The sequence below is a fragment of the Rhinatrema bivittatum genome, chromosome 6 (genome assembly GCF_901001135.1).
Source record: "Rhinatrema bivittatum chromosome 6, aRhiBiv1.1, whole genome shotgun sequence".
Classification (NCBI taxonomy): domain Eukaryota; kingdom Metazoa; phylum Chordata; class Amphibia; order Gymnophiona; family Rhinatrematidae; genus Rhinatrema; species Rhinatrema bivittatum.
In genome coordinates this window covers 206,829,625-206,847,886 of record NC_042620.1, presented here as the reverse complement: position 1 = coordinate 206,847,886, position 18,262 = coordinate 206,829,625, and the positions used below count along the sequence as shown (strand labels likewise).

The window sequence follows — 18,262 nt, the reverse complement described above, 5'->3', positions numbered from 1 at the left end:
CATTTTTTTTCCCCCCAAAACGAAAAATTAATGAATTTTTCATACTCGGGAAATAGTACGCCATATTAGCAAATAAGACACACTATTGTCAAAACAGACCTCTGGTAACACCAGAACTCGGCCTAGGCCCATTGCCAGAGCCCAGACTTAGGCTTGGGCCAGATGCTGGGGCCCAGCCAAGGTAGGTTGCTGTCATTGAGACCCATGCTTGAGACCTGCCAAAGGGCCAAGCCCAAGACTGGATTCTGTTGTTGATGCCTGGGCCCGAGGCCTAGTCCCTGGCTCAACACCGAAGCCGTGTCCCATTGCCAGTGTCTGGCCAGCGCTGATTCTTATCACTCGGCACTACAAGCTAGCCTAAAACTGGGGACCAGCCAAGGCCAGGTCCCATCACTTAAGCTGAGGCCAAGGCCAGGGCCCAGCTGAGACACATCTCATCACTGAAGCCTAGGTCTATTCTTCTCTTCTCTTCAAAATAATGCCATTCGGTTGAAGGATGCACCTCAGTGATGTCATTGTGACACCTTTTTCCCCGAGCAGATGGCACCATATTATTGTACGGCCATTGAAATATAAAGCCATTCATCAATATCTTTTTCCCCAAGCAGATGGCACCATATTATTGTACGGCCATTGAAATATAAAGCCATTCATCAATATCTTTCTATCTGTTCGGGAGGAAGACACCACAGTGATGTCACATTTTTCTACAACACTGTGACATTTTGAAGAGGATTGAAGAAGAAAGAAGACATCAGAAGGCCTGGTCCTAAGCCTCTGGGCCTAGGCTTGGGCCTCAGGGATGGGACCCAGTCCCTGCATCAGGCCTGGTCCTGGGTCAAGGCCTTGGAACCAGACCTTGGCAATAGTACTGTCCTCACCCAGGCCTCTGCATTGGGTCTGCACCTGGGCCTGGTCCTAGGCCTTGGGATCAGGCCTTGGCAATCGGACCCAGCCTTGGCCAGACCCCAGCATTGTTTCTAGTCTGAGGCTTGGGCCTCAATGACAGGACCCAGTCTCATCCAGGCACTGGTATCTGGCCTGAAACTAGACCCAGGCCTCGGGCTTACACCTAAGTCTCAATGATGGTACCTAACCTTGGGTCACATATAAGGCTTGGCCTATGCCTTTGCAAAGAGACCCAGCTTGAGCCAGGTACTGGTGTTGAGCCTGTGCCTGCACCTGGGTTTAGGACTTGGAACTGGAACCCAACCTTGTCTGAGCCCAGGCTTCGATGACAGAACCCAGCCTCAGCCAGGTCCTGGCATCAGGCTTGGGACTTGGCTTAGGCCTTGGTAATGGGACTCAGCCTTGGCTGGTCCAGACCTTGGGCCTATGCAAAGGCCTTGGTAATGGGACTAGACCTTGGGTTGGGCCAAGACTTCAGGCCTAGCCTAGGCTCGAGCCTTAGCTGTAGGACCACTGGTCAGGCCCTACTGTCAGACCTAGGCTTAGGCCTGAGGCTCAGTGATGGGACCTAGCCTATGGCCATGTTTGTTGCTAGACCTGGTTTTTCTTTAACAGTGAAGTCATTAGGGCCTATGGATTGCTTCCCTCATTGATTTTAATGTAAAATGAAAAAATGAATGACATGAACCAATAATTTTTTTCGCTTTTGAGATGAACCTGATGAATGACCGTGCCCTATGAAACAAATAAATGTACCAAACTGAATGTTTCCCCTGTGGATCCCTATATTACAGTAGATGAGATAGACTTCAGAAAACAAAAATGAGAAAAGTGGTTATTGAAGGATCATTGTAAAAATAAGAACATCTGCTATTTATAGATGAATTGCAGGTGCATTGTTAGTATCTGAAAGACAGGAGTGGATCCAAGTATGACATAGAATAACAAATGGAGAATTTTGAAATCAGGTATCAGTTACTTTCCAGTATTCTGGTAGCATGTAAACCAACTGATGGTTTATCCTACTGTGACCTGAACCCCTCTATTTAGCTTTCACACTGAAGTTGATGATTCCCTATCAATTGCTCTGTATGATGAACTCACATGGTTCTGTCCTGCTTTGCATCTTGCAAGTATCTAATTTTGCCTGAGTTACGAGTGAAATTAATGGAGTGCCTAGAAGATACAGTGACTCACTTTTATATTTCAACAGGCCCAATGCAGAAGCTGCTCTTGCAAGCAAAGAGAAACCAGTTGGTATGTATTCACTAGCCTTCAAGGTACTAATGGACATTCATTAACAGTGATTTTATAATTGCAAGATAATGTTGTTGGGAAAGGAAAGAGGAACGATAGGAGAAGTGATGAAAAATTCTGTGATTTTGTCACATCTGCTTATTATGCTAAATCTGGCAAGAATTGATGTTTCTTATAGTTGCTCACGGTGATACTTTTTAATTACTGCCTGCAGTACCACTGTTATGGGGAATATAGCATAATAAAAGAAGCCACCTCTAACCTTGTACATAAAAATGTGGATTCATTCTGATTAGAAAATTTAGAAGAATTATCATTGTTTTGGACATCAGATAATATATTGTTAAACAAACTTGATAACAGATGACAAATTAATAAACATTATCTTATTATTAATTACAGTTTATATAATTTATACTGTATAAGTAACTTCTATCATAATACTTTCTAGGGATCTTTAAGGGGAAAAAAGTAGTAATGTAGTACAATTTTAAATTCCTGTCTTTCATCACTACATTGACACTTACTCCAAATCATCCTGATGGGTCAAGTCAGGGTAAGCAGGGAGACAGGCTGCTGAGATATCTTCCTCTGATTTTATTCTTCTCCAAGGATTGCAATATAAATAGAACCCTTTTATAATTTCTCAACACATTGAAAATATAATTTAGAGTAAATGCCTTTTTCTGATTGGATGTATGTTCCAGTCCTTTTTCTCATGAAAGGACTTCGTGTACAAGTCCTATATAAACAGTCACGCTATATGATGCTATCAGCCATATACAGTCATAGCTATTTTGTTCTACATGGCAACAAATGTCCATCTGCAGTATTTTTAAATTAATCAGTCACTGCAGCTGAAAAGAGCATATTGTATGCTATTTCAGACCCTCAGCAGTTCTTGTCAATCTTCTAACATATCACTGTCCATTGTAGTGTATTTAAAGAAATGCAGAAGTCTTCAGCACTTTTTATGATTAAACAATCATTTTCAATATTTGTGTGTCAATGCAACAAACAAACACAAGAATCAATTACTCCTTCGTCATGCTACACCATGACATACTTTGCTGCAGGAGATCGGATGTAGATCTCTGGATCATTTTTGTTAATGGAATTCAGACACATTCTTGACAGAAGCATGCAACAATGTTAACCTTTAGTATTGCTTCACTTTCAAACAGATTCCTTTCTCCAGCCTTCACCCCTCAGCCCCCTCCCCAATGAACTAGCTAGTAGTAAGGTGGAGAATAACATAAAAAGAAATTTAAAAATATTTATCACAGTAAACTGTGATAAATTCAGGTTCCCATGTCATCTTGCTACACCAATCCAAATGAGTGTATGTTTGCCTACCAGCAGATGGAAAAAGAGCGCACAGTTATTCCTCTGTGACCTAATTTTCACTACCTACCGTAGAAGACCAGAGAGAAACCAGTATCTTTGCCTTCAGCAAATGATAGGACTCATTGGTCGTGCAGCATGATTTCTAATATGGCACTGCATAGCTAGGGCCAGGCCCAGGTCCATTCAGCCTACCTAGAGCAGAGGTTCTCAGTTCTAGAGGGAACTTAATGGAGCAAAAGGGGGTAGAGGTTTTTCTTACATTGAGAAAAAAAGGGAATAGAGCAGGGCAAGGAGGATCCATTGCTCTGATCTTCAAGCACTGCTGAGAAAAATTCTTATGTCAGCTCCCCCCTCCCCCACCCTGCAACCTTATTAAAAAAAAAAAAAAAAAGAGAGAGCGAGAGAGAGAATGAGGAGACAGCTAAGATGCAAAGGAGAACCTGTCATACATCACTTCAGGAGACTTTCCTGTTGTCAGGCAGCTCTTTCAGGTAAGTACCTGTAGGGGTGGTAGATGGATCACAGCAGCTTTTGTATACATCATGCTGAGGGTGACTGAAGCCTACTGCATAGCTGCCGCTGTGGAGTAAGAGCTCCAAGAGGCGAATTCAATATCAGGACTTCTCTGTGCTTCAGGTGTGCATGCAGGGGAGGTTCCAGGTGAATGTTCCAGGGCTTCTGGGTAAGCAACTATGGCCCCCACGTAAACAGGAACCAAGACTGGTGCTCACCCTGTAGGAGGCTTCAGGCTCTGCAGTTTTGGTGGAAGCATCATCAATCTTCAGCCTTTCTCTCGCCTTCAGGCTCACAGCAGAATTGCGCTGATTAAGCCCTGAGTTTGGGAGGACACCCCTCCACTCTCTGGTGATGGAGTCTATTGATATCCCTCAGAATCAGGATATTGTAAGCCAATCTAAAAAGAGAATTTTTAAAAGGTCACTCACGTTAAAAGGCCCATATATGCGAGTATCTGAGCTGAGTGCAAGCAATTCATATTTTAAAATGGCCCAATTATGCAATCATATATGTGTGTGCATGAGCAACCTAATGCATGGGAAAAGGGGCAGAGTTAGGGCATTTCAGGGGGTGTTCCGAGGTGGGGCCAACATTTACATGTGTAAATATGTATTTTAAAACCCACATCCACAGTGTGCATCAGGCTCTTACCCACACTTATTTACTTCTGCTCTTGATGAGCTGAAAGTCTGAAGGAAACTCATTTTAGGCCTAAACCAACTGGGTGAGGGGTCTGAATAAACAGGGGGGAGTGCAGGCTGAAGAACCGGACATAATACTGAGTACAGTTCTGGTCGCCGCATCTCAAAAAAGATATAATTGCACTGGAGAAAGTGCAGAGAAGAGCAACCAAAATGAAAAGGGGCATGGAATGGCTGCCCTATGAGAAAAGGCTGTTCAGTTTGGAGAAGAGTCGACTGAGGGGGGATATGATAGAGGTCTACAAAATCATGAAAGGACTTGAACACATTAATATAAATCGGTTATTTACTCTCTCAGATAATAGAAGGACTAGGGAGGATTCCATGAAGTTAGCAAGTAGCACATTTAAAACAAATTGAAGAAAATTCTTTTTTCACTCAGTGCATAGTTAAGCTCTGGAATTAATTGCTAGAGGATGTAGTTACGGCAGTTAGCGTAACTGGATTTACAAAAGTTTTGGATAAGTTCCTAGAGCAAAAATCCATAAACTACTATTAATTAATAAGCAATAGTAGCTTGAGATTTATTTAATGTTTGGTACTTACCAGGTACTTGTGACTTGGATTGGCCACTGTTGGTCACAGGATACTGGGCTTGATGGATCCTTGGCTTGACCCAGTATGGCATATCTTATGTTTTTATGTTCTTAAACTGGTGAACTAATGGATCAAAATGGCTATTTCCTTCATACACACATTTTAAAATCTGCCTAGCTGCGTGAGTTAAAGCTGACAAATCCCTAAGGAAGATATGCAAAGAACATTTCCTTGCATAACCACTTAATATTAGGATACATATGTGTGTTAGACGTACTTTAAATCATTCACACACACTTGCGTGGATGATTTAAAGTTCCAGCTTATGTACACTTGCTTGCTCATACACACATATATGGGCACAAGTGCACTTATTTTAAAGTTAACATCCCTGGGTTTGGATGAGCTATCCCAGGAGTTTTTCTGTTTCCTGCATAAAGCCTATTGTGTATCAAGAAATTGGAAGAGAAGCTAAAGACCTCTCCTGAGACCAGTAAGTTGTTTTCTGGGGAACTAGGGTCAAGCAAGCATCCCATGAGGGTTACAGAACCTTCCTTCCCTGATTTGGAAGAGCTGCAGAAAGATCCTGAGGAACATTTGGACTCTGCTAGCTGTACTTCACTGGAATTGGAGGAAATTTTAGTATAAAGAGAAGATGATTCCATTATTCACCTATTTCACAGGGACAAGGTCCTGGCTTTTTTATTGACCAGGTGGTTTCCTGTCTCTGGATCACAGATTCAAAGGTAGAGGACATTATATTCATATGTTACACTTATGCGTTCTATGTAACAGCTTTGCCTTTTTCTGGCCTGCTGCCTGTTCCCTGTAAACCGGTACGATGTGCATTCGGCTATCAGTATATAAAAAATGTTAAATAAATAAATAAATTCCAGTTTGAGACTATCCACCAAGTCTTTTCCTTTACACTTCAAGGTGGAGGAGATAGTGTTGGCACAGGAGACTCCCAAGAGTGGCCTCAAGAGAGTAAAGAATCTTCTTAAGCTGAATCCCCTTCCACTGGATAGGGTGCAATATTTGTTTCAGATCCTTTGGGTGGATGCTGTGGTGATCACAGTTACCAAGTGTACGACTATCCCTGTAGAGGGTAGCTCTTCACTTAAAGATTCTCAGGATAAAAAGATTGAACTACCTGTACGGATCTAGCTCTGCAAATGTCTATTTGCATCAGCTTTATGTTGCAGGTGTTCTTGTGCTAGATTCAACAGCTTCTAGAGAGGGAGGAAGCAGCCGAATGGAATCAGCTGCAGCCTTCCTGGCTTATGCTTTATATGACCTGCTGCAGGTTTCTTTTCATTCAATAGCCTTAGCTATGGTGGCCAGGAGATCCATCTTGCTTTGCAACTGGGTGGCAGATTCCTAGTTGAAATGATATTTGGGGAAGCTTCCCTACAAAGGGATAGACCTGTTTGGACAGGATCTAGAACAACTGATTAAGAATCTGTAGGATCCAAAGCTACAGAGGCTCCCTGAAGACAAAGGTCCATCTCTCTATTATTCCAATAGAGTTCAGGACAGTTTCTGGAAGCTAGATGCTACAGACCGAAGAAAATCACATTTTTCTACTTTTGGGGCTCCCATGCTTCCAGGGGAAAAGGTCTGATGCTTTGCAGGTTCCACAAGCAAAGATTTGACCCAGCTAGCTCCTCCAGAACCTGTTGGGGTTCTCAGTGAGGCAAGGTGGGTTCATTCCCTGGTACTTGCAGTAGGCAGTCACTTACAGATGTTTTTATCAGGAGTGGTCCCGAAACACCAGAACAATGGGTCTCAGACGTGATCTTCCATGGTTATGCCTTGGAACTAGTCACATTATTACCCAATACCTGTATGAAATCTCTGTGTGCCTCTGTCACAAAGTAGCAGGTGGTTTGAGATACTCTTAAAACTTCAGTTTTTATAAACTGTGGTTACAGTTCCCCATGCAGAAATTGGTCTGGGTCATTATTCAATTTACTGTTGCATCTGTGGAGCCTTAGGCTGAGGCAAGATTGGCTGTACTGTAGCCAGGTTGACCTAAGTGAAGCAGAATCAGGTCAGCACCTTCATCTATACCAATTCATGTTCTCCTTATGCTGAGCTTTTGGGTGCCAGGGCTGGCAGGACTTAAGTGGGATCTCTGCTAAAGGTGGAAGAGGAGGTCTGTAGTTAGCTAGGGTCATAAGCAGGTGGTGGTCAGACATATCTGGCATCCAGGCAATGGTCAGAGGCAGCTGATGATCAGGCGTATCCAAGGCCCAGACAATATTTAGAGGCAGGCGGCGGTCAAGCATATCCAAGTTCCAAGCTGAGGTCAAAACCAGGTATCTGACCAAAGGAGGAGAAGAGGGACAGATAGACAGGTAAAGGCAAGGACAAGTGGGCAACAAAGATGCAGGCAAGCTGGATGAAGACTGAAGACAAGCTGGATGAAGACTGAAGACAAGTTGGAACGCAGAGAAGCAACACACACTACTAGAGTAGCTGGACCTGTTGCCCAGACAAATTGTGTCTGGAACACTGCTTTCTTATAGAGCCATGGGGCTGACATCATCATTAGAGGCCACAGGGATTTTCCCACCACAATCCCTTTAATTGCCGACGAGAGGCACATGTATGCACCAACAAAGATGCAGCGAGTTGGTGACCGCAGTTTTCTGCCACATACATGGCTAATGGAATTCTCTGCACCAGGAGGCAGCATGGCATGCTGATGGTGCTTCTCCGCATTGAGATATGGTGCAGTCACCTGGGACTAGAGGTAAGAGTGGCAGTTTGCAGGGCAGCCCATGGACCGCCGAGTATAACATTTACTTTAATAGGTCCCAAGACTGATGGGATTTTCAGACCTATTCTCGATCTGAAAGGGATGAACAGAAATCTTCAAATATCTCATTTAAAAATGTAGACTCTGCATTTTCAGTTCAGAGCTGGGGAGGAGTATGGGCTTACATGCATACTTGTAAAAATTCAAATATACATGCAAAATTTTCCTAAAAAGTTTATGTGCTCCAAATAATAGGTTTGTGTGTGGATAGGATCATTTTATGCAAGTCCATTTTGAACAGTGGTGTACCGGTAATTTACATGTGATGCTACAAAACAACCTCCTAAAAGTCTGCAACTGCAAAACCAACATGTGGTAAAAAAAACAAACAAAAAAAAAAAAATATATATATAATGCTATTAGTAACCTCCCCAAATCCTTCTAACAAACTTAGGGCTGGATTTTCTATTGTCACACAGCTTTGTGAATCCCGTGGTAACGGGGGCAGGTGGGGTGAAGCAGGGGGCAGGCATGCGAAAGCTGACAGCGATCGCACCACCACTGTGTTATCGCTGCCGGCTTTCGCATCCAATAGCACCACCGTGAAAGGTGGTGCTATTGGGCGTGCTACTGGCGGTGATAATGGGGTCTTACCTTATCGCTGCCAGCAAAGTTACCACCGTGTCCGCCCCGACGCTGCCCCGACTCCTCCTCTTCCGGTCCTGACTCCGCCCCTATCAAGGTATCGCACACGAAAAGGGACTTAGCTGTGTTAGATGTTTACTGTGTGGTAAACACCTTAATATAGCGATAATGCGCGCACATTATTTAACCATTTATATCATAGGTAATATAATGAGTTGCTTTGCATGCAAATGCTTTTCAAAAGCATGCAAAGCAGCTCCTTACTAGGTAATTATATGCTAGTAAAATAATACCAGTCATACTTTTTGATATATATAGATTATTACCCCTACTAGGAGGAATGTCTTCCAAATAGTCAATTAGTGATTTAGAATAATATTCAATAATCCTGATTTTTACTGATCAACTAGTTATCAAATTTAAAAACCACAGATTTAAAGAGCATCATATTTAGCAACACTTAGACTGAGACACTCCTTAATCAGCTTTTAAGACTTTAACAACTCAACAAATTAAGATGCAGACAGAAACCCAGACGTGAGATGGGGGCTATCCAGTCTGCTGCACTGAATGCCACATATATGATTATCCTCTTGTCTTATGTGTGCACCCAGTTGACAGAGCTCCTGGCTCTCAGAGAACCAGTCCAATCTAAGGAGGCCAGAGTAGCAGACCTGGAGCTCCCTTTGTGGACATAGTAGAGCAGTCCCAACTCCAGTCTAGCAGCCAATGTGCTGCTTTTGAAGAGTAAGATCACCTGATAGGAGACCATCACCTTGGTGTGGTAGGAAGTAATCCTATAGCTAGGACCTGCGCTCCAAGTGATACTTTATCCTCTTGCACCAAGGATGTGTCTCCGGGGGTCCGTGCCCAGGAGGAAAGGAATAAAACAGCCTTTGTATTGGGTGATTCGATCATTAGGAAAGTAGATAGCTATATGGCTGGTGGGAGTGAGGATTGCTTGGTAACTTCACTGACTGATGCAAAGGTAGCGACCTCACGTGCTACCTAGATAAGATTTTAGAGAAAGCTGTGGAGGAACCAGCTGTCATGGTACACGTGGGTTTCAGTGACATAGGAAGGTACATGAGTGAGATACATTTAGACTCTTAGGTAGGAAATTAAAATCGAGAACATCCAAGATTGCATTCTCAGAAATGGTCCCCATTCCACATGGAGACCATCTAGAGGCTAAGTGAGCTCCAGAGTCTCAATGTATGGATGAGACAATGGTATAGGGAAAAAGGGGTTTAGATTTTTTAGGACTGGGGAAATTCTGAGGAAGGAGGAGTCTGTCAACAGAATGGGATTCATCTTAACCAGAGTGGAACCAGGCTACTAGCACTACCTTTAAAATGGAAATAGAGCAGCTAGAACATGGGTGAAAGCTGACAGTTTGGATTAATGTATCTTCAAAGGATATTAGCAAACTAAGGCCCAGATTTACTAAGGCTTTTCTCCCATTCTGTGCCTATGGGAAAAATGCTTAGTAAATGAAGTCCCAAGTAAGTTAGAATGTCCTGATAGAGAAGTGGTTGTAAAAGCTGAGAAAGCCCAGATGTATGTAAATACAGAGCTTGCAGATAAAAATGACTCCAAATAATAAGCAGTTTATGGATACATATAAAATAGAAATACAAATAATCTATTTTAAAATGTTTGTATTTGAATGCCAGAAAACTGAAAAACAAGACTGGAGAGCTAGAATATATGTTGAGAAAGGAAGTAGTAGAATTAGTAGTAGTCTATGAACCCCACATCACAACTAGCATATTGATAACACTATGTATGATAAATTTACCCGTAAAAGTACTTTCAGTACACTTGGTCATGACCCACTTCTCTAAAAATTATTTTGTCTAATGATATATTGTAACCGAACCTTTGACGGCACCTGTTAGAATGTACTATAGTACACTTTCACCTACATTAAATATGTGCCTACATGTAAACCATTGCGATGGTATATAACTTAGCGACGGTATAGAAAAGATTTTAAATAAATAAATAAATATAGACAAAATAAGCACCTTGGAGACTAGGTAGAAGGAGGATAACTATTGGGACACTATGATACTGGGGTATAAGTTATGTTAATATGGGAGGGCGATAAAATTAGTGGAGGGGTGGCACTATATGTTAAGGATGGCAGAGTCAAGCAGGATAGAATTTTGCAGGAAACAAACTGTACTCTTGAATCCTTATGGACTGAAATTCCAAAAGTTAAAAGGGAAAGTATAGTAATGAGGATATAGTACCATGCTCCTTACCAGAATGAGGAAACAAATTGCAAAATGCTAACAGAAATTAGACAGACTACTAAAATGGGCAACACGGTATTACTGAAAGACGTCACAAGTATTGATTTGGTAAATTTCACATCAGGACTTACAAGGGAGGTAAAGTACCTGGATGCCATCAATGACTGCTTCATGTAGCAGTTGGTCATGGAACCAATGAGAGGGGGAAAGATGGCTTTCCATTACTGCAGAAGTCTGATCACTTAATGACCATAAACTCAAACTGAACTTCTCCAAATCAGAACTTCTGTGGATCAGCCATCAAGGTCACTCCCCTATGATTGTTACCTTTCCTGTCAAGAACCCCCCTGCATCCCAAGGAATCAGGTCAATGCCTAGGGGTTCAACTTTCTAGTCAATGGCATTTCACAATATAGTATGAAGTACCTCCAGGTCCTAGAGCAGGGCTTCCCAAACCTGTCCTGGGGATCCCACAGCCAGTTGGGTTTTCAGGATATCCTCAATGAATATACATGAGATAAATTTGCATATACTGAGTCTCCATGGTATGCAAATGTATCTCATGCATATTCATTGTGGATATCCTGAAAACACGACTGGATGTGGAGTCCCCAGGACAGGTTTGGGAAGCCCTGTCCTAGAGAATACAGCTGCCATTGACCACATAAAACTGGTGCTACATCAACTGCACTGGCTCCCAATTAAAAGCAGTATAAAATTCAAAACTCTCTGCTTCATCTTCAAGTGCATGAACAGACAGGCCCCAAACCATCTATGTCAAATTCTTCTCTCTTACACTCCCAAAAGAGAACTCCAATTCTCACAGCCCTACCTCTTGCCTCTTCCAGACTATCCTGCCTAGACTTTGGGCCTTCAGTTGCTACACACCAAGACGTAGATTTTCAAAGACGCGCACGGTTCCCAGTGCGCACACATGGACACGTCAATTTTATAACATGCACTCATCACTGCTCATATGTTATAAAATATGATACCCACACTCACATGCGCGCGCTGATTTTATATCGGCGCGTTCATGTGTGGGCGTGTCGCGACGCACGTGCAAGGGGGAATTTTCTAAAAAAAAATGCACAGCAATGTAATTAGGCCATTCCCAGTTCCCTCCCAGTCCGCTTTTAGGAGCGGACTGGGAGGGAACTTCCCTATCCCCCTACCTACTCTTTCTCCCTTTTCCCCTCTCCTCTCCAACCCTTAATCTCCCCCCAAATAGTCAAATTTTTTTTATTTTAAAACTTACTTCCTCTTCAGAGGTGAAATAAGTTCTGCGCACCAGCTGGTGCTTCACTGGGACAGGGCCTAATGGTCGCTGTCCTGGCCGGCCCCCGCACCACCCCTGGCCCACCCCTTTTACAGACCCCAGCGCTTCTGCGCGTACCGGGAGATATGTGCATGGCCAGGCCACTTCAAAAATGCACTTGACACACACATGGCCCGGCCCAGCCCAGCCACATGCATATCTCCCGGTATTTGTGTGCGCCAGACTTTAAAGATTTACCCTCAAATATTGTGAATAAGTTACCTCTGGCCCTACACCTTGAACCCAACCATCCCACTTTCAAGAAAAAAAGCTAAAGCATGGCTTTTCACCTAGGCCTTCCCAGCAGAAACCTCCAGCCCACTGACCTACCTAACATGAATAAAGACTATAAGTTACACACCACTGACTCTTAGTGCTATAATAACTATTAATTGACATTATTTGAATAGTTAATTTAAAGAATTGTCTTTTCTAATTTTGTTATAATCCATCTTGAGGCCATCCCTGGTAAAATGTGGAATATCAAATATCTATAAATAAATAAAAATATTAAATCTAGTTCTCAGTGGAATGCAAGACCCGATGCAAGAGATAAAGGTAATGGAGCTACTTGGCAACATTCATCAAAATGTAATAAAATTTGACGTAATCACTGGAGGACAAATACTAAGGAAAACTACTATAGTAGTATTTAATTATGAAAAAGAAGACTATAATAAAATGAGGACATTTGTTAGAAAAAAAATTAAAAGAAGCAATTCACAAGTTAAAAACTTGTAGGACACTGTTTAAAATTACCATCCTTGAGGCCTAGACAAAATGGGTTCTATGTATTAAAAAAGCCTGAAGAAAAATCAAACAACTGATACATAGTATGTGGTGAAAGAGGCAAATAAAACCAAAAGGGCATCATTCAAATAATGGAAAGCAGGCCTAAATGAGGAAAATAGGGATGAGCAAAGCATTGGCAAGTTAGATGTATAAAAGTAAGTAAGCAGACAAAGAGAAAATTTGAAAAGAAGCTTACCTTAGTCGGAAAAACAAGTAATAAAAATGTTCAAGTCCATTCAAAGCAAAAAGCCTTTGAGGGAGTCAGTTGGACCATTAGATGACCAAAGAATAAAAAGGTCAGGGAGAACAAGGAAACAGAAAAACTAAATTAATTATTTGCCTCTATTTTTACTGAGAAACATGTTGGGGTTATACCCATACCGTAAACATTTTTTTATATTAATAATTCTAAGTGACTAAAGTGAAACTGGAGGATGTAATAAAACAGATTGAAAGACTAATGCATAATAAATTACCAGGACCTGATGGTATTCTCCTGAGAATCTTGAACAAACTCAAACATAAAACTGCAGAATTTATTCTAGCAATTTGCAACCTATAATAAAAAACAGTCATGGTACCAGAAGACTGGAGGATGACCAATAAGATGCCAATTTTTAAAAAGGGCTCCAGAAGTGATCCTGAAAACTATTGACCAGTGAGCCTGATTTGAGTGCCAGGCAAAATGGTAGGAGCTATTTTTAAAAACAAAATTACTAACCACATAGATAGACATGATGTAATGGAGGAGAGACAACATGATATTTGAAAGGGAAGTCTTGCTTTCTCAATCTACTAGATTTTTTGAAGGTGTAAACAACCAGACAGGTAAAGATGAGCCAGCTTATATAGTGTATTTAGATTTTCAAAATGCAAAGTCCCTCCTGAGAGACTTCTCAGGAATTTGGGAAGTCATGGGATCTGATTAGGTGACCTATTCTGTATTGATAACTGGATAAAAGGATATAAAAGGTAGGACTAAATGATCAGTTTTCCAAATAGAGAAAGTTTATTAGTGGAGTGCCCCAGGGCGTCTGTATTGTGACTTGTGCAATTTAACATATTCATAAATGATCTGGAGAAAGGAACAAGTGAAGTGGCCAGATTTGCAGATGACAAAAAATTGTTTTGAGTCATTAAAACAGCAGCAGATTAGGAAGAGATGCAGAAGGATCTTGTGAGACTAACATCTAAATGGCAAATGCAATTCACTGTGGACAAGTGTAAAGGAATGCATATAGAGAAAAATAATCCCAATACAGGTAACACAATGCTGGTTTTTGTGTTAGGAGCAAGCACCTAGGTAAAGGACCTCAGAGACCTTGTGGACAATACCTTGAAATCTTGAGCTCAGTATGCGGCAGTGGTCAAAAAGGCAAATAGAATGTTAAGAATTATTTGTAAAGGAATTGAGTTTATGCTTTCATATAGATTCATGGTGCACACCTTGGGAGTAGTGTGCGGATCTGATTGCCCTATCTCAAAAAAGACATAGTGGCCATAGAAAAGCCTCTTCTGGTGGGAAGGTGGCATAGCAGGCTGGATCAGGGCACAGTGAGGCCTCATGGCAGGTGAAATCGTGACACATTAATGCCTCTTGGCTTGATCTACAGTTACGTCCTGGCTGTTAATAGCTCACCCTGTTTGAGAAATAGCAGAACTGTTAGCCCTCACGGTTCCACAGACCATGGTATATAGTTTAAACCTTTCGTGATCCTCTATGGGGATCCAATATAGTTTAAACAGCAAAGTGGCAGCACTAGTCTTCCTTGAACATCTAAAGAAAGCTCTATCCACCATATTCTGGTTTACTTGAAGTCAAAGCATTCATCTCAACTGGTAGACCCATGTAAGGAATATTACAGCAATCCAGCAGAGCAATGACCATCAACTGCATTACAAGGCTGATATTCAGTGCCACTTAGCTGGATAAATAAGGATTTATCCGGCTAAGTGGCGATGGCTGAATATCTGGCCAAGTTTAGCAGCTGCCACATATCTGGATATGTACTTATCTGGCTAAATGGTAGGCAGGAAATGCGAATGTCGGAGAGCAACTACTTATACAGTAAACTTAGCCAGATAAACAGTGATATTCAAACTTATCCGGTTAAGTTAACTGGATAAGTTAGACCTGCTACTGAGCAGGTCTAAAGTTAGCTGGATAAGACTTATTCAGCTACATAGTGATTTCTAAGGGGATATGCAGCAGCCAGCCATGCTGTTGAATATCCCTTGGAAGTTAGTCGGATAAGCATTATCCAGTTAACTTACTTAGATGGATTTTTTTTTTAATATTGACTTCTTTGTTTTTAAAAGATGTGCGGTTCAGAAGGGGACCAAGCTTCAGCACCTATCTAAGCTTTAAACAAAAGTGTTGCAAGCAGTCAAAGCAATATGAGACTCTGTTCCTGGGATGTTGTTATCTGTGACTTTCTCTTTATCGTCTTTTGTATTGCCTGGTACCACAACCCATTTTGTGTTAGAAAATGTTTTGCACAATCGTAGTTTGTTTACATAAGAGAATGCCTTCTAAACAAAATCAAACAAGCCAGGGAGATGTCCTCTTTATAACAGCAGTAGTAAAAGTACTGTTTTAATAGCAAAGAGATAAGAAGAACCTCTAGTTTCCTACACAGATATTTCAAAATTCTCTGGCAATTATGTGGCAAATTTGCATAATTTTGCATAAAGAATTATAACTCTGAACAGGCAAAAATTCAAGATTTTATTGGAAACAGTCACATTTTTAAACAATATTTAGATTATAAATAAACAATATTTAAACTATATAAAAATACAAAACTCACCAGCTCAAAACAACTCAGTATTTGGGGAGGGAGGGGGGGGGGGTCATGTGATACACTTGCCCTGAGCAGTCAGTGAAGCTCCCTAACACTAGTTTGCATCTTTTTCACTGTCACTCTTGAGAAAAACTAGTGCAGGGGTGGACAACATGTGGCTCAGGAGCCACATGTGACTCTTTCCTATTCAAAATGTGGCTTTTGTCTCCTTGTCGCCATGGTGACCGGGAAGCACTGCAGAGGAAGTAGATGATGGGCTGAAGCAGAAAGCACACACAGCAGAATAGAAAAGAGCAGTTCTGCTTCCTGGTCCAGCCCCTCTCTAACTGTCCTTGCAGTTAGGTAGAAGCTATATCATCTGTTATGGGCCAGCTAGGTGACAAAATTCATAAAAGCCTTCTAAACTGGAATCACTTGTTGATAAGAGTCTCGCAGCTGGTCTCTGTTGTAGGAGAAAACTATTGCCTGACTAGATTCTGTCTCTGAACGGGTAGAGGAACTAGAGATGTTCCTCACAAAACACACAACAGAAATTAGAGGTCCTGGAGTGCTCCCACATACGGGTGGTAGAGAGGCAAGATGATCTAGAAAACAGGAATCAGCAAAATAATATTAGAACAGTCAGGCACTCGGAGAAAGTAGAGGGGACCAATCCAGTGGAGTACTTTACTACATGGCTGCCAACTCTCCTAAATATACCCTGCAAGAACAGAAGAATAGAAATGGATTGGGCACACAGATCCCTAGCACCGGCTCTTAAGAAAAATGGCCAAGAGTGGTGATTGTCTGCCATCACAATTATGGAGACAAGTGCAGAGTTATGGATGCAAGTCAGAAGGCTAGAGAGCTTAATATACGAGACAAGAAGGTCTTTATATTTCAAGATGTCTTGACTGATCTGCAGAAGAAATGACTCAAATTCAATGAAGTGAAGAAAGGACTATATCAAAAAGGGATTCCATTTGCCATGCTTTACCCTGCACGGTTGTGGGTCAGGCATGCAGATAAAACCATTATCTTCAACTCAGCAAAAGAAGTGCAAGTGTTTTTGCAGAGGACTGGATTGGCTGAAGAAGCTTTTAGATTTTCATATTCTTTTTGTGTCATCAAGAGAAAAATAAACAGGCTGAGCTATTACTTCCATCGAATATGATACGAAATGCTGTTGTTCACATGATTTCATACAGGGGGGCACAATGGAGTTGTGGGGTAAGAGTTTGTTGGGCATTGAGGAGGCTGAGGTTTGGGTGGGCATTGTTTTGGGTCTTGCATTTAATTTCCTCAACCTGTTGCTGCAGCCAGAGCTGACCATGGTGGAGCCGCCACTGCACATGTCCTGGCAATGGCCTGTATGATTGGGCATTCCCTCTGGCTTGAGTCACATGTGTGGGAGCTTCTGGGATACATGATCACTACCGAGAAGTCCATCTTTAGCCATGAAGAATGACAACAGCGATCTTCTATACAGAAAGGGATGATTTTTGATTGTAAGTTAGTGGACATGCTCTGAGCTACTGGAGGTCTTGAGGGATTACAGACTTATTATGGACCTTCTGGGTGATAGTTATCAGGAGGAGGGGGTGGAGGTGGTAGGTTCTGGGATGTTATCAATGTTCAGGGAGTGTGAAATTTGGAAGGAAGCATTCTTATATAGTACAGCTCCTAGGTCTCAGGCCGTCCCCACCTGAATGGAGCTCTGTTTGAAAGGTGAGTTAGGATGTTTGGTTCTTTGGGGCATAATGGGCTTGGGGGAGGTTCACTTCCTGTGTTACTGATTCTCTTCCCTGGACAACCGCCAAAAGTGGGGATGATAGGTTAATGGAACAAGTCAAGTTTTGGTTCTGTTTTTAAGCTGCAAAACTTCATAAGCGTATAGAACTACTATATACAAAGTTTTCTTCTTAGTTATCCTGCCAGTAATTGGTTTCACATGGGAGATCTGCTTATCTTACTCTGGAGACATAAAGATTATGGCTAGATCCACAATCAACATTATCTCGTTCCTACTAAAAGAAGCAGAATTTGTATTTTTCTTAACAGACAGGAGACATATAGCACTCCTGCAAGAAACACACCTCATAAGAACCTAAGAAGTTGCAATACTGGATCAGATCAAGAGTCCATCAAGCTCAGTTTCCTGTTTTCAACAGTGGCTAATCCAGGATACAAGTTCCTGGCAACTACCCAAACAGTAAATAAATTCCATGCTACTAATGCCAGTAAGGAGCAATGGCTATTCCCTAAGTCACCACACTGTAACAGAAACTGATTTGGGAGGTTTGTGTTCCTATACACAAATCTCTTGACTAGTGATTGATAAAACATTAATAGATCCAGCGGAGAGATATACGCTTATGGAAATTTTTCTGTTTGATACCCAATTTGCTCTTTCTTGTGTATATGGGCCCATT

General features: G+C 41.7%; 1 protein-coding gene across 5 annotated transcripts in view; it reads left to right on the top strand.

Moving 5' to 3' along the window:
• Window positions 1-18,262, top strand: part of COL6A3 (collagen type VI alpha 3 chain) — a 385,613-nt gene that overhangs the window by 324,184 nt on the left and 43,167 nt on the right. For all 5 annotated transcript variants that reach the window (XM_029606488.1, XM_029606487.1, XM_029606489.1 and 2 more), the window contains one exon: window positions 2,123-2,166. In XM_029606488.1, coding sequence (XP_029462348.1) covers window positions 2,123-2,166 — 44 coding nt within the window. The remainder of the gene's footprint in view (window positions 1-2,122; window positions 2,167-18,262) is intronic.